This window comes from Hemitrygon akajei, chromosome 16 (genome assembly GCF_048418815.1).
Source record: "Hemitrygon akajei chromosome 16, sHemAka1.3, whole genome shotgun sequence".
Lineage (NCBI taxonomy): Eukaryota > Metazoa > Chordata > Chondrichthyes > Myliobatiformes > Dasyatidae > Hemitrygon > Hemitrygon akajei.
This window is the reverse complement of record NC_133139.1, coordinates 50,604,887-50,618,106: the sequence shown is the minus strand read 5'-3', so window position 1 is coordinate 50,618,106 and position 13,220 is coordinate 50,604,887. Positions and strand designations below refer to the sequence as shown.

At 40.4% G+C, this 13,220-nt stretch overlaps 1 protein-coding gene across 4 annotated transcripts in view; it reads left to right on the top strand.

Annotated features, from left to right (window-relative positions):
• Positions 1-5,912, top strand: part of crsp7 (cofactor required for Sp1 transcriptional activation, subunit 7) — a 136,357-nt gene extending 130,445 nt beyond the window's left edge. For all 4 annotated transcript variants that reach the window (XM_073068856.1, XM_073068858.1, XM_073068859.1 and 1 more), the window contains exon 3: positions 2,939-5,912. In XM_073068856.1, the coding sequence (XP_072924957.1) occupies positions 2,939-4,723 (1,785 nt within the window). In that variant the 3' untranslated portion in view covers positions 4,724-5,912. The remainder of the gene's footprint in view (positions 1-2,938) is intronic.
• The last annotated feature ends 7,308 nt before the right edge of the window (positions 5,913-13,220 follow it).

Sequence of the window (13,220 nt, the reverse complement as noted above, 5' to 3'; positions counted from 1 at the left end):
CAGAATAGTGGGTAAGCACATGCCCCTGAGGTGCACCAGTGTTGATCGTTAGCAAGGAGGAGATGTTATCACCAATCTGCACAGATTGTGGTGGTCTTGTTAAGAAGTCGAGGATCCACTGGCAGAGGGAGGGACAGAGGCCCAGATTCTGTAACTTATGAATCAGGATTGTAGAAATAATGGTGTTAAGTGCAGAGCTATAGTCGATGAACAGGATCCTGACACAGGTATTTGTATTGTCTAAGGCAGTGTGAAGAACCATTGAGATTGCGTCTACCATTGACTTATTGTGGCGATAGGCAAATTGCAGTGGGTCCAGGTCCACATTTAAGCCTCTTTTAAAGTTATTCATCTCTAATCAGAAATGCTACAATGAAAGCTGATGTCCTTACATTTGAAGTCACAAATGAATAACACTAGTAAAAATCTTCAGATGAAAAATTGAAGGGTGGGCAGACAACATCATTAGCTGATATGCATAATTGGAGATCTCAGGATATTCTTGATTACTGCAACCATATTGATAGTTTTGAAGCAATATACAAGATGCTGGAGGAACTCAGCAGGCCAGGCAGCATCTATGGAAAAGAGTAAACAGTCAACATTTCAGGTCTCAGCATTTCAGATAATGGCTGGCCTGCTGAGTTCCTCCAGCATTTTGTGTGTGTTGCTTGGATTTCCAGCATCTACAGATTTTGTGATCGTTAGTTTTGAAAGATGTTTACAAAGGATTTGAGAATGTTCATGGATGTGTACATGCAAACAATTGCAAATAAGCCATTGCATTTTGCTCATGGACAAAACATTTGGTTTGGAATTGCTGATCATATTTATTGGAGTTACATCACATTCTAACTTTGCCATTATAAGGGGATTTAAATGGGGTGGGGGTGGATGTAAGATTATTTAAGATGGCGCCGGTAACTGGCGACTCTGCGCGTGCTCTGCCTAGAAAACTGCCCTCAACACTATCCTATACCCGAGAAACCCTTCTAAACCTCCAATTCGCTACATCTAGTAAGATCAGCAACACCCTGGCAAAGTTACTGACCCAGCTGGAGATTATCGACGTGCCAGAATTGCTTCAACTCCAGACCATACCTGGAACCGATCATCAAGGCCTGGTCCAAGATCCACCACGTTCCGGAGACAGGGCCCATTCTGACCAGCACCTCTCCAAAGCAAACGAGCACACAGAAGTGATGTCGGAGACCTCAAGATACCCCAGACGCTTCCCCGGAGCGACCACTGTAGAGCCTCGTTGGTGGCTATCCACTGCTGCCGGAAGTGAGGCCTTCGCCACTGACCTCAGAAATCGAGCCCGGGACTCGGCTGAAGCGGAGGCCTTCGCAACCGTGACGCAGTTCATGGACTTGTTTCATCCGGCCCCTCGACAGTTGTAAGTGGCACTCAGCCCGACCTGGAGCGCCCGACGACGCGACCTGCCGATCGATCCCCGCGGGATGCGTCCACCAACCTCAAAGAGCTGCCAACAACACACTGCATCGATGGAATTCTGGAAAGATGCACAAATTACCGAGGAAGCGTGGGAAAAGAGCTGGGCTGCTGGTCAGATTGAAGCGGAGGGGCTTTAGGATCCCTCTGCCCACCATTTTCTTTTGTACTTCAGGGAGTGCGAAGTGCAGAAACAAATATCACTCTGATGATTGTACGCTCTAGTACCAATTGTTTGGTGACAAAGTATTTGTATTGTATGTAAAGATGATGGTTTGAGTCTACAGTGCAGTGCCTCTGAATGTGGTAGAAGCAGGTACACTCAAAACATTTAAGAAGTAGTGAGATGAGTATTTGAATCACCAAGGCACAGAAAAGTTATAGAACAGTACATTGCGGGAACAGGCCCTTTGACCTATGTTTTCTGTGCTAACCATTCGCCAAGTGGAACTAATCCTATTTGCCTGTACATGATCCATAACCCGATTCCCTTCAAGTTGAATGTTTATCTAATTGCCCATTAAACATCACTATCATTCCCCAGCTGTGTGTTCCCAGCCACACCCTGTGTGTAAAGAAAAAGCGCTGTGCTTTGCACATCTCCCTCAAACTGTTCCCCTCTTACTGTAAAGCAATGTCTTCTCATATTTGATATTTCTAACTTGGGAAAGAGACTCTGTATATCTATGCCTAAGCGCTGAGAAATGGGATTAATATAGATGGGCCATTGATTTTAGTTATAACTAAGCAAATATATTGTGCATTGTCTGAGAATGTTTGTGAGGGATTGACTTTCTTAACATTAAAGAAAACTGCTTTATTTCTTAAAAAGATCACATGCCTCAACACAGACAGAGAAAAGAGGTGCAAGGTTGACAAAAGGATACAAGGTTTCATTTCTATTTCTCAAATATAAGATGAACAATGAAATTGCTACAGAGAATTATTCAAAGATGTGTTTATTTCAAGACAAAAATAAATTGGAGAATCCAACTAAAGGGCTTGAACAGTGCACTCAGTCTGATGGCATTTTGACATTAATTGCAAGTTAACACACACAAAATGCTGGAGGAATTCAACAGGTCAGACAGCCTCTATGGAAATGAATAAAAGTCGACATGTCGAGCCAAGGCCCTTTTTCAGGACTGGAAAGGAAGGGGGAAAGATGCCATAATAAAAAAAAGTGGGGGAACAGGAAAGATGATAGCTAGAAAGTGATGTGGGTAGGAAAGATAAAGGGCTGGTGAGGAAGGAATCTGTTGGGAGAGAAGGGGAGTTGATAAGCAGCTAAGAGGACAGAATGGTTGAGACCTTTGGCTGCAAAGAATGCTTACTGACTTCTAAAGAAAAAAAATGCTTACTCTTAACTTTTCATGAGAAGTCTGAAAAAGAGAGTAAAAGGAATGATAGAATTCTTGTTAAATTACGTATGCATGGTTATTAAAGCCTTAACTTGCTAACGTCCAGTTCTTTGCCCTTCCAGGAAACGAGGCTGGGGAAACTCATCAATGATGTACGGAAGAAGACCAAGAATGAGGAGCTTGCAAAGCGTGCTAAGAAACTGCTAAGGAGTTGGCAAAAATTGCTGGTTGAGCCTGTCGGGCAGATCGAGTCTGTGCCCAGAGCACTATCCAATCCCCCTGGTTCAGCTAATGGGGGAGCACATGCTTTCAAGCATGACTTGCCATCTTTGGCCACCAGCACTGCTGTAGGAGGGGCCAAGCTGGTACCAGATCTGAAAAATAAGAATGATGTGCACAAGTCCTACTCTTTCTTTGGTGACAAGCAGGGTATTCGGAAACGGAAAGGGGATGGTATGAAGGGGCCACCATCCAAAGTCCCAAAGCACAATAGTGAACAGTTGCAGAACTCTACACCACCACCAAGCAATGGAATCCGCAGCAGTCCTGAAAACTTCCCAAGCCCTCCTGACACAATATCTTCAAACACCCATGCAGTCCCAGATAAAAGCAGAACAGACCCTCAGGCACCTTATGAAAATGACAAGCATAGCAAGATACCAGTCAATGCTGTGAAACCACATACCAGTTCTCCAGGTCTTGTAAGAAACCCTAGCACTTCCATGTTGCTAAAGACTGCTATTCTACAGCAACATGGAAAAGCTGATGATCCTGTGGGGCGTTATCGACCCAGTAGCCCACGCTGTCAATCATTTAGCCCAAGGACTTTTAAACAGGAAATGCCAGCCAAACCTTCCTCGACATATGCACCCAAGGGCTCTATTGCTAGTCCTTCTCAGAGCTTTACAGGGACTTTGGCTCAAACAAGTACTGATTCTGACAGGACAGTGTCTCACCTGCCCAAGAAACATGTTCAGATGTCATCTCCTATATTGCAGGCAGCTGCAACACCACCTCTGCCATCCCAGGTAAAAAACCTAACAGAAACTGAAAGCCTCTTAGATCGGCTAGTAGAGACACCTGGTTCGGAGACTCTTGTTGAAAACCAACTTCAGCACCATTCTTCCCCACAGCCGCAGGACTTGGTGTATTCCTCACATAGTCCTAATTCATCAACTTCACATCGCGGAGAATCCTTGCAGAATCTTGACTTGGATGCTGTTATGGGAGACTTGCCTGCTAGTGAGTGTTCCTTCTTTGGTCACGATAACAAAAAGTCATCCAAGAAAAAATACAGGCCCAGAGACTATCAGGTGAACTTAGACGGACAAGTTATGGATGAAAGTGTAAAGCCTGTACGGTTGAAAGAACGTAGAATTACATTTGATCCTGCTACAGGACAGATCAAACCTTTAATACACAAGGATTCATCTCAGGCTGAAAGCTCAGTTCCAGCTGAGCCCCATCGAACCACCGAAGTGGTCCAAGAACAGAGAGTAAACTTGCAAACTACTTTAGATCAAACTAACTGGAAAGAATTATCAAAAAATGAAATTATTCAGTCGTACTTATCGAGACAGAGCTGCCTTCTTTCATCCTCAGGAGTGCAGCCACCCGGAGGTCACATTGTTGAATTTCTACAGCACGAAAGCCACAGGTATAGCACTAGCACAGAGGCCCGTGAGGTCCATGTATTGATACCTACAGACACTCCCTCAGAACTTCCTGGGGTCAGTAGAGCGATCAAAGACTCAGATGTTCAGCGAATACATGAGCAACACTGGGCTGGTGTGAACGGTTGCTGGGACAACCAGGGCAATTGGTATGATTGGACGCAGGGCATATCTTTGGACCCTCAAGGTGATCAGGGACAGCTGCATATACTGCCATATGTCTGTCTGGACTGAGCATTAGTGCCCATTTGGCTTGCTTTTAAGGTTTAAGATCATCTGATGGTAAACAAGTGGTTCCCACTTACTAAAGATGAGCAAATATATCAGGGTTGCAAGATACAGTTCTGAAGGTTCTAATTCTCAGCCCATCTGTGTAAGAACCCCTGCCCCCACCCAACCCCATTACCCTCTCTTCTGCAGTTTGCTGCTATCAGTGTTTTAACCAAAATTGCAAAGGAGGGAAAGAAGCACAGGAGGAGTTTGAAAAAGGAAAAGAATGGTTAGTTCTGATGTATATGCAACTCCCCTTAGGGATTAGGACAGGTTTTAATGGGTGGTCAACAAGCTTAGTGAGGAACAGTTTATGGAAGAAAGTTGAGGTTTGATAAAGGTTCCAGCACTTGACAATAGGCTGGATATGGTCTTTGGGGCAGTTACAGGAGCTTTATGTGGCATCCAAACTAAATGAATAATGTTACCTTAAAAAGTATACATCTATTTATTTTATTTCTTTTTTAAAAAAACAAAACACTTTAATTTGGCAGTGAGACAAATGTGCAAAAACTGTAGGTTTCTCTTATTTACTCACATTTTTGAGCATAATTTTTATTGTGAAAATCAAGTCAGACTGTGAACGTTTGCACAGTACCACGTCATACCAAACATTCCAAAGGTCTTCTCATGCTGGTAGTTGCTGTCATCTTCTGTTTAAAATAAAATCTTTGGGTCTTCATAATTTAGGTTTAAAAATGTTTGAAAAGAAATCTATTTTACTAAGTCAAAAATGAGTTTTTTATTCTTGCCACCTTACAAATTCAAACATTAACAATGTAATTTTGTTCTCTGCTTTGCTCTCTTGCTTGGTCTCTACAAATGTTCTCACTTCCCCAAATCTCAAAGTGGACAAAATAAAGAGGGTGCTACTAGTTTGCAACTTTGTACTGTGAGAAGTTGATTTACAAATTTCAAAATTTCAAAAGGAATCGTTTGTATGCTGGAGATATACTTGTTACCATTCCTTTAGATATTGTTTGCCTTATGGAATCCATCATACCACAACTGCAAAACAAGAAGCCTTAGTGAATGTACAGAAATTAGACTTCTGTGTTCTGCACAATACAGAAGGAATGACTTTGCTATTTGGTCCTTTTAAGTGGACACATTGTGATATAAATGTGGAAACAATAAAAAAAATTTGCACAGAAGTTTGCCCCCTTTTATTCAAAATGACTTCTCTGATGAAATTATACTTGCAAAAATTGCCTCTCAAACAGATTATCAATGCTGTGTTTAATTCTGAAGTGGATTCATCTGAATAGACATGAATGTGAACATGTCAAGTTAATTTTTTGTGACATTGCTGGTCCGAATTTTAGTTGCATTGTTCTTGTTCCTGTTTCAGCATCTAATTAAAAGGCACCAGTTCTCGTGTTCTACAGAAGCCTGAGTGGTGCTCAACAGTAATTAGTAAAATTCTGTATTCCATCCATTGTACTTGAATGATATGTTACTGGTGGTCTATGCAACCAGAGCTAGGTAGGGATCCAGTCATCTAGTTATTCATACTAAAACTATGAATAGGCTTAGTTCCAATTATAAAGCCATCTTGGTGGTAAACAAAACCTAGTGAGACACCAGAGACACACATCTGATTCAGTCCTTCAGTTTTAATAGGGTAAGTAGTCAAATGAGTTTGTTATTCATCCTTCCACTGCTATTTTAAAGCTTCAGTGCTTTTCATTTTGATTCTGTTACTATCCTGTCATTGGAATTGCTTTAATTACATAATTTCTTAAAATGTTGGCATTGAGTCATGTTAGAGCTCAATTATGTCCATTTCATTGAACATAGAACAGTTCAGTGTTGGAACAGGCCCTTTAGCCCCCATTGTTACGCCAAACCAACTAAGTTAGTAATCAAATAGCTAACTAATCTCTTCTACCTACATGATGTCCATATCCTTCCATTTTCCCCACATTCATGTGCCTATCTAAACGACTCTTACAAGTCCCTAATGTATTTGCCTCTACCATCATTCCAGGCACCCACCACTGTGTGTAAAAATACTTGCCCCTCAATCTCCTTTAAAATTACCCTTCTCACCTTAAATGCATGCCCTCTAATAAGAGACATTTCAACCCTTGAGAAAGATATCTATGCCTTCCATAATCTTATAAACCTCTATCAGACCTCTCAGCATCCTTCGCTCAGAGAAAACAACCCAAGTTTGTCCATTCTTTAATTATAGCATATGCCCTTGAATCCTGGTAGCATCCTGATAAAAATCTTCTACACCCTTTCCAAAACCTCAACTTCCTTCCTAGAATGGGGGCGACCATAACTGTATATAATACTCCAGATGTGGCCTGATTAGTTTTATAAAGCTGCAACATAACTTCCTGATTTCTGAACTCATGTCTTGACTAATAAAGGCAAGCATGCCATATGCAGCCTTAATCACCCTATCAACCTGTGTAACCACTTTCAGGAAGCAATGAAATTGTACCCCCAAGATCCCTCTGCTCATCAACACTACTGAAGATCTTGCCGCTAACAGTGTTTTGTCTCTTCACATTTGACCTGATTAAACTCCATCTGCCATTTCTCCATCCATATCTGCAATTTATCTATATCCTATTGTGTTATTTTTTTGCCAGTCTTCTAATCTTTCTGCAATACTGCCAATCTGCAGACTAACTATTTCTTCTACATTTTGACCCATCTACATTTTCTTCCAGGTCATTTATATACATCACAAACAGTAGAGCAGATATTTCAGTTTGTTTTTTTGCCATGGGAGATCCCTTTGGTGATGAATGGTTCATTGCATCATTGTGAGGAAACTGATACACAGCAGCCTGTTCCAGCACTGTAGTTTCATTTTCAGTTGAATTTACTAAATACTGTAAATTGGCATGTCTCAATTAAATTTTGAATTTCAATATAATGTTTCCCTTCCCTAAGATAGACACAAATACTGATGGTTTCTTTTATGGTCTTCCATCTCTTGTTTGACTTGAGATTGAAGATGGAAGATGTTACTAGTTGACAAACTGGTTTTTGTCTGAAATAGCGAGTGAATATCAAAAGACCACTCAATGATGCGTAGTAGAGAAGTAAATATTGCAGCTATTTTTTAAGCTGTGAGTATTGAAGCTGAAAATATTAAGGATATAGGGGAGTTATTGAGAAACAGTGAATTAACAAATTCATCAAAACTACTTTCTTTTCAATCCCTGTGTCCAATTCTTGATAACATTATTATGAGGGTATATGGTAACCTCTATTTACTATTCTTTTATCTTGTCTTCAGTTAATTAATTTTGAGAAGAGGTTATGCAAACTGGTTTTGTAGTCTCTGGAATTCAGATGATTTAAGATAATTTGTTCAAAAAATTTCAAGGTATTAAGTTGAGCATGGGGCAAATAGAGAGGATCTTGCTGTGAAGGGCAGTGACTTATTTGTGGAGCTGGGTCACAATCTATGATCTCCATAAGACATAAGAGCAGATTATTCAATTCAGTCCATTGAGCCAGCTGTGCCACTTCATCATGACTGATCTATTTCCCTCTCACCCCTATTCTCCTGCCTTCTTCCTGTAACCTTTCACACCCTGACTAATCAAGAACCTATCAACTGTCACCTTAAATACACTCAGTGACTTGGCCTCCACAGCTACCTGTGGCAACAAATTCCACAGATTCACCCTGGCTAAAGAAATTCTTCCTCATCTCCGTTCTAAATGGATGTCCGTTCTGAGGCTGTTCCCTCTGGTGCTAAACTCCCCCACCATCCTCTCCAGATCCACTAACATTTCATAGGTTTCAATGGGATTTCCCGCCCCACCACCACCACATTCTTCTAAATTGCAGCGAGTAAAGACCCAGAGCCAACAATCGCTCCTCATACGATAAGCCTTTCATTCCCAGAATAATTCTTGTGAACTTCCTCTGAACCTTCTCCAATGTCGGCACATTCTTTCTTAAATAAGAGGCCAAAAATTGTTCACAATACTCCAAGTGAGGCCTCACCTGTGCTTTATACAGCCTCAGCATTACGTCCTTGCTTTTAAATTCTAGTCCTCTCGAAATGAATGCCTTCCTCACTGGTGACTCATCCAGTAAATTAACCTTAAAGGAATTCTGTATGAGGATTCTCGAGTCCCTTTGCAACTCGGATTTTTGAATTTTTTCCCTGTATAGAAAAGTAGATGCTTTTATTATTTCTACCAAAGTGCATGACCATACACTTCCTGACACCATATTCTATTTGCCACCTTTTTGCCCATTCTATCTGTTCGAGTTCTTCTGCAGCCACCCTGCTTCCTCCACCTACCTTCATATCGTCTGCAAGCTTGGCTATAAAGCCATCAATTCTGTCATCCAAATCATTGGTATGCAGCATAAAAAGAAGCAGTACCAACACTGGCCCCTGTGGAGCACCACTAGCCACTGACAGCTAATCAGAAAAGATACCCTTTATTCCCACTCTTTGCCTCCTGCCAATCAGCCAATGCTTTATCCATACTCGTATTTTTCCTGTAATACCATGGACCTCGCTTTCAGCTCCTTTTCAAAGGTCTGAAAATCCAAATGCACAAAATCCACTTATCTCCTTTGTCTATCCTGCTGTATATTTCCTCAAAGAATTTCGATAGATTCATCAGGCAAGCTTTTTTCCTTAAGAAGACCATGCTGACTTTGGCCTATTTTATCATGTGCCTCCAAGTATACCAAAACCACAACCTTAACAATCGACTCCAACATCTTCCCAACCATGATGGTCAGGCTAACTGGTGTATAATTTCCTTTCCCACAGAACATTCTCAAGGATCATCCTCAATGGTCTGCCCTTATTCCTGAATTTGTCAAATTGTTCTCTCTTAATTCTTGATAGACACAATATATTTTGTCCAGAGGAGTTTAAGATTTTTTTTTTGCTCCTGCTTTCCATCCAATACAATTTATCTGCATCTTAAAAAAAACTGACCTTCCTAGTTTCTAATAAAAGATAATTAACATAAAATGTTAACACTGATTCTTTCTCTACAGATGCTGTAGGGACTCAGCAGGTCAGGCAGCATCTATGGGAGTGAGTAAACAGTCGATGCTTCAGCGATGACCATTCATCAGGATGGGAAAGGAGGGGGGAAGAAGCCAGAAAATAAGAAGGTAGGGGAGGAGTTAATAGTACTAGCTGAAAGGTGATAGTTGGAAAAGCCTGAGAAGAGGTGGGGGGTGAAGTAATTAGCTGAGAGGTGACAGGTAGAAAAGATGATTGACGAAGTTGTCTGGTAGAAGAGGAGAGTGGACTATGGGAGAAAGGGAAAGGCGAGGGGCACAGGGAGGTGATGGAAATGTGAGAAGAGAGGTAAGAGGGTTGCCAGGATGGGGAATTGAAAAAGAAAAGAGGATGGGGAAGGTTTACCATAAACAGGAGATATCGATCTTCATACCATCAGGTTGGAGGCTACCCAGAAGGTGCTTGATAAAGTGGTCCCCCAGTCTACATCGGTTCTCACCGAAGTAGAGGAGGCTGCATTGGGAGCACCAGGCATGGTAGACAACCCAACAGATTCACAGGTGAAGTGTTGCTTCACCTTGAAGGACTGTTTGGGGCCCAGAATGGAGATGAAGGACAAGGTAAATGGGCAGGTATAGCACTTCTGCTTGTAGGATTAAAGCTGGGGGGGGAGGGACGAATGAACAAGGAAGTCATGGAGGGAATGATCCCTCTGATCCCTATGGAGGGGGGTGGTAAAGATATTTTAGGTGGTAGGGTCCCATTGGAGATGGCAGAAGTTCCAGAGAATGATGTGCTGGATGTGGGGACTCATGAATGGCAAGTGAGGACAGGAGGAACTGTATCCCTGATAAGGTGGTGGAAAGATTGGGTAAAAGTGGAAAGTTCGGGAAATGAAGATGAGGGTGAGTGCAACAATGGTGAGGAAGGGAGCCCCTGTTGTTTCAAGGAGGAGGACAAAACCAACATCAATTGAAGATGCTTCATCTTCCCATGCATTCTTTAGAAGCATCAGAGATGAGTATTTTTCTATAAGAAAAGTTCTCCACTTGGCCATTTGTCAGTGTTCAACAGGACTTGTACAGTTAAGATTAAGAAAGCTACCCCTCTTGATAGTCCTTGACCAAGACAAAGTGAAGTTGGCATTGAAAATTATTACAGGGAATCCATTAAGAATTGGAAGAAAAAAATAGTTGGTTATTTAGCAATAAATGTGCATTTTTAGATATTTTTTGTTGAGGTTGCTGAAGCATTGCTGCACTGTGTATCATCTTTCATAACTGAGTGATTAATTGTCAAGTTTCCTTGATACCATGTTACAAAAACAATTTAAATGCAGTTGACAAGATCTACCAGGATCCTTTTTAAATTGGGTTGTAGCTACAGAGGAAAGAACAAAATTGTAGATACAATCCCAAATGTTTTAGAAACTAAGGATAATGTCTTTATAAAAGTTTGATAAAGGTAAATCTAGAATATGTTCTAAAAAAAGATTTTAATTATGGATCATATGTATAATGTGGTCACTAATAAATCAACAAGGAGTACAGGAGATAATTCTAGAAAAATACTTAGAATGTGGAACCACATCGAGTAGATGAGGTGCTTCTACGTTTCAGCTGAAGGTAGGTAAGTACTTGATAGAGAAGAAAGCAGAAGGATGTGATTTTTTTAATGAAGGGAAAAGATAACATCGTGTGGACCATAAATAGACATGTTAGATTAAAGGAATGCCCTGTTTCTGTGTTGCAAATTATCTACAAGAGCTCCAAATATAGCTTCCAGTAGAAACTTGAAATTTGTTTGATATTCGATTTCTAGTTACCTAATTTTTGTCACAGCAACAATATATTAAAATGCTATTCAATCTGTATTAAAGATAAGAAAATAAAATAGAAAGACTGTTCTGGCCCCATTTTCATTTCAAGAAATTTCCATTTGGGGATCCTGAATACAAAAAAAACACTTGGGTCCTTTGATGCTCTAAGGTATGAGACCACCTGTAATAAAAGAACCTTTTAAGGATCATCTGAATGAGCATATTTGTAAACAGTGAAATTTATGTCTTTTAGAAAATACAATATTTTGTTTGATAGTTATTGGATTGTCGTGTTGTTTCAGAAATGATCTTTTTGAGCAGAATTCCTGTTTTTTTTTTGCTAGCTAAACTCCCTTCAGGATACTTGGAACAGAAGTGGCATCAGAGATGACAAAACATTCTCATTCTCCCTGTTGCCAGAATTACTGTGGCCAAACACAAACTGTAATCAGACCTGTGAGAATTTGGTCAATTGCATTTACATTAAGAGAGTTTTGATATTAGACAAAGTCAAATATTTCTCATTAATGACGAGCTAAACTTAAGGGAAGAATCATTTGCATTTATATGGTTCCTTTCATGATCTCAGGACATCCAAAAGCATTTTACAGCCTTAAAAATATTTGTAAAATTAGTTACTGCTGTAATATAGTGAAGGCAATATGGCAAAGGTCTGAAATTTACTGTGTGAGATATAGTCAACACACACGTTTACCTTTTGTATGTTTTACAGCATTTATTTAACCACATGTGAAAATAAAGATGAATTTTAGAAGAATTTCCTGATCTCTTCACATGAAACTACTATTATGTTTATGAAGTGTTTATTTGTTATGTGGAAAGCTTTTCTGAATATCTGTCTTTTGGTCACTGTTGTCTGGGATATGCGATAGATGGTGGCTATATGTGTTTTCAAGGCAGTTGCTCAGAATGAACGTGCTGTATAAATCAACAGGGCTAACAAAGTATTAAACAAGTGAATATCACCGCTGGCTACTTAAGGCTCTAAGAGAAATTGTAGTTTAAAATTGTCAAATACAGGTACTGTATATATTGCAGAGTGAATTCAATAAATATCACTTGAATACCAGCAAGACCAGTATGACAGGTATTTTATACCTGCAAAAAAGTGTCATGAATCCTTTAAGTGAAACTGTTATTTCAAACATGTAACTAAAGACCATAAGATGTTGAAGCAGGATTGGTCCATTCAGCCCTTTGAGTCTGTTCCACCATTCCATTGTGGCTGATTTATTATCCCCCTCAATCCTATTCTCTTGCCTTCTCCCCATCACCTCAAGAACCTATTAAATTTACTCAATGACTTGAACTTCATAGCTGTTTGTGGCAATGAGTTCCACAGATTCACTACCCTTTGGCTAAAGAAGTTCCTCCTTATGTTCTAAACTGGCATCCCTCTATTCTGTGGCTGTACCCTCTGGTCCTAGACTCATCCACTAGCAAACAACCTCTTACACATCCACTATCTTGGCCTTGCAATATTCGATAGGTTTCATTGAGATTAAATCAGAATCAGGTTTATTATCACCAGCATGTGTCGTTGCCCTCCCCTCTCCCCCATCCTTCAAAAATTGAGTGAGTACAGGCCCAGAGCTATCAAATGTTCCTCGTATGTTAACTCTTTCATTCCTGGAATCACTCTCATGCAC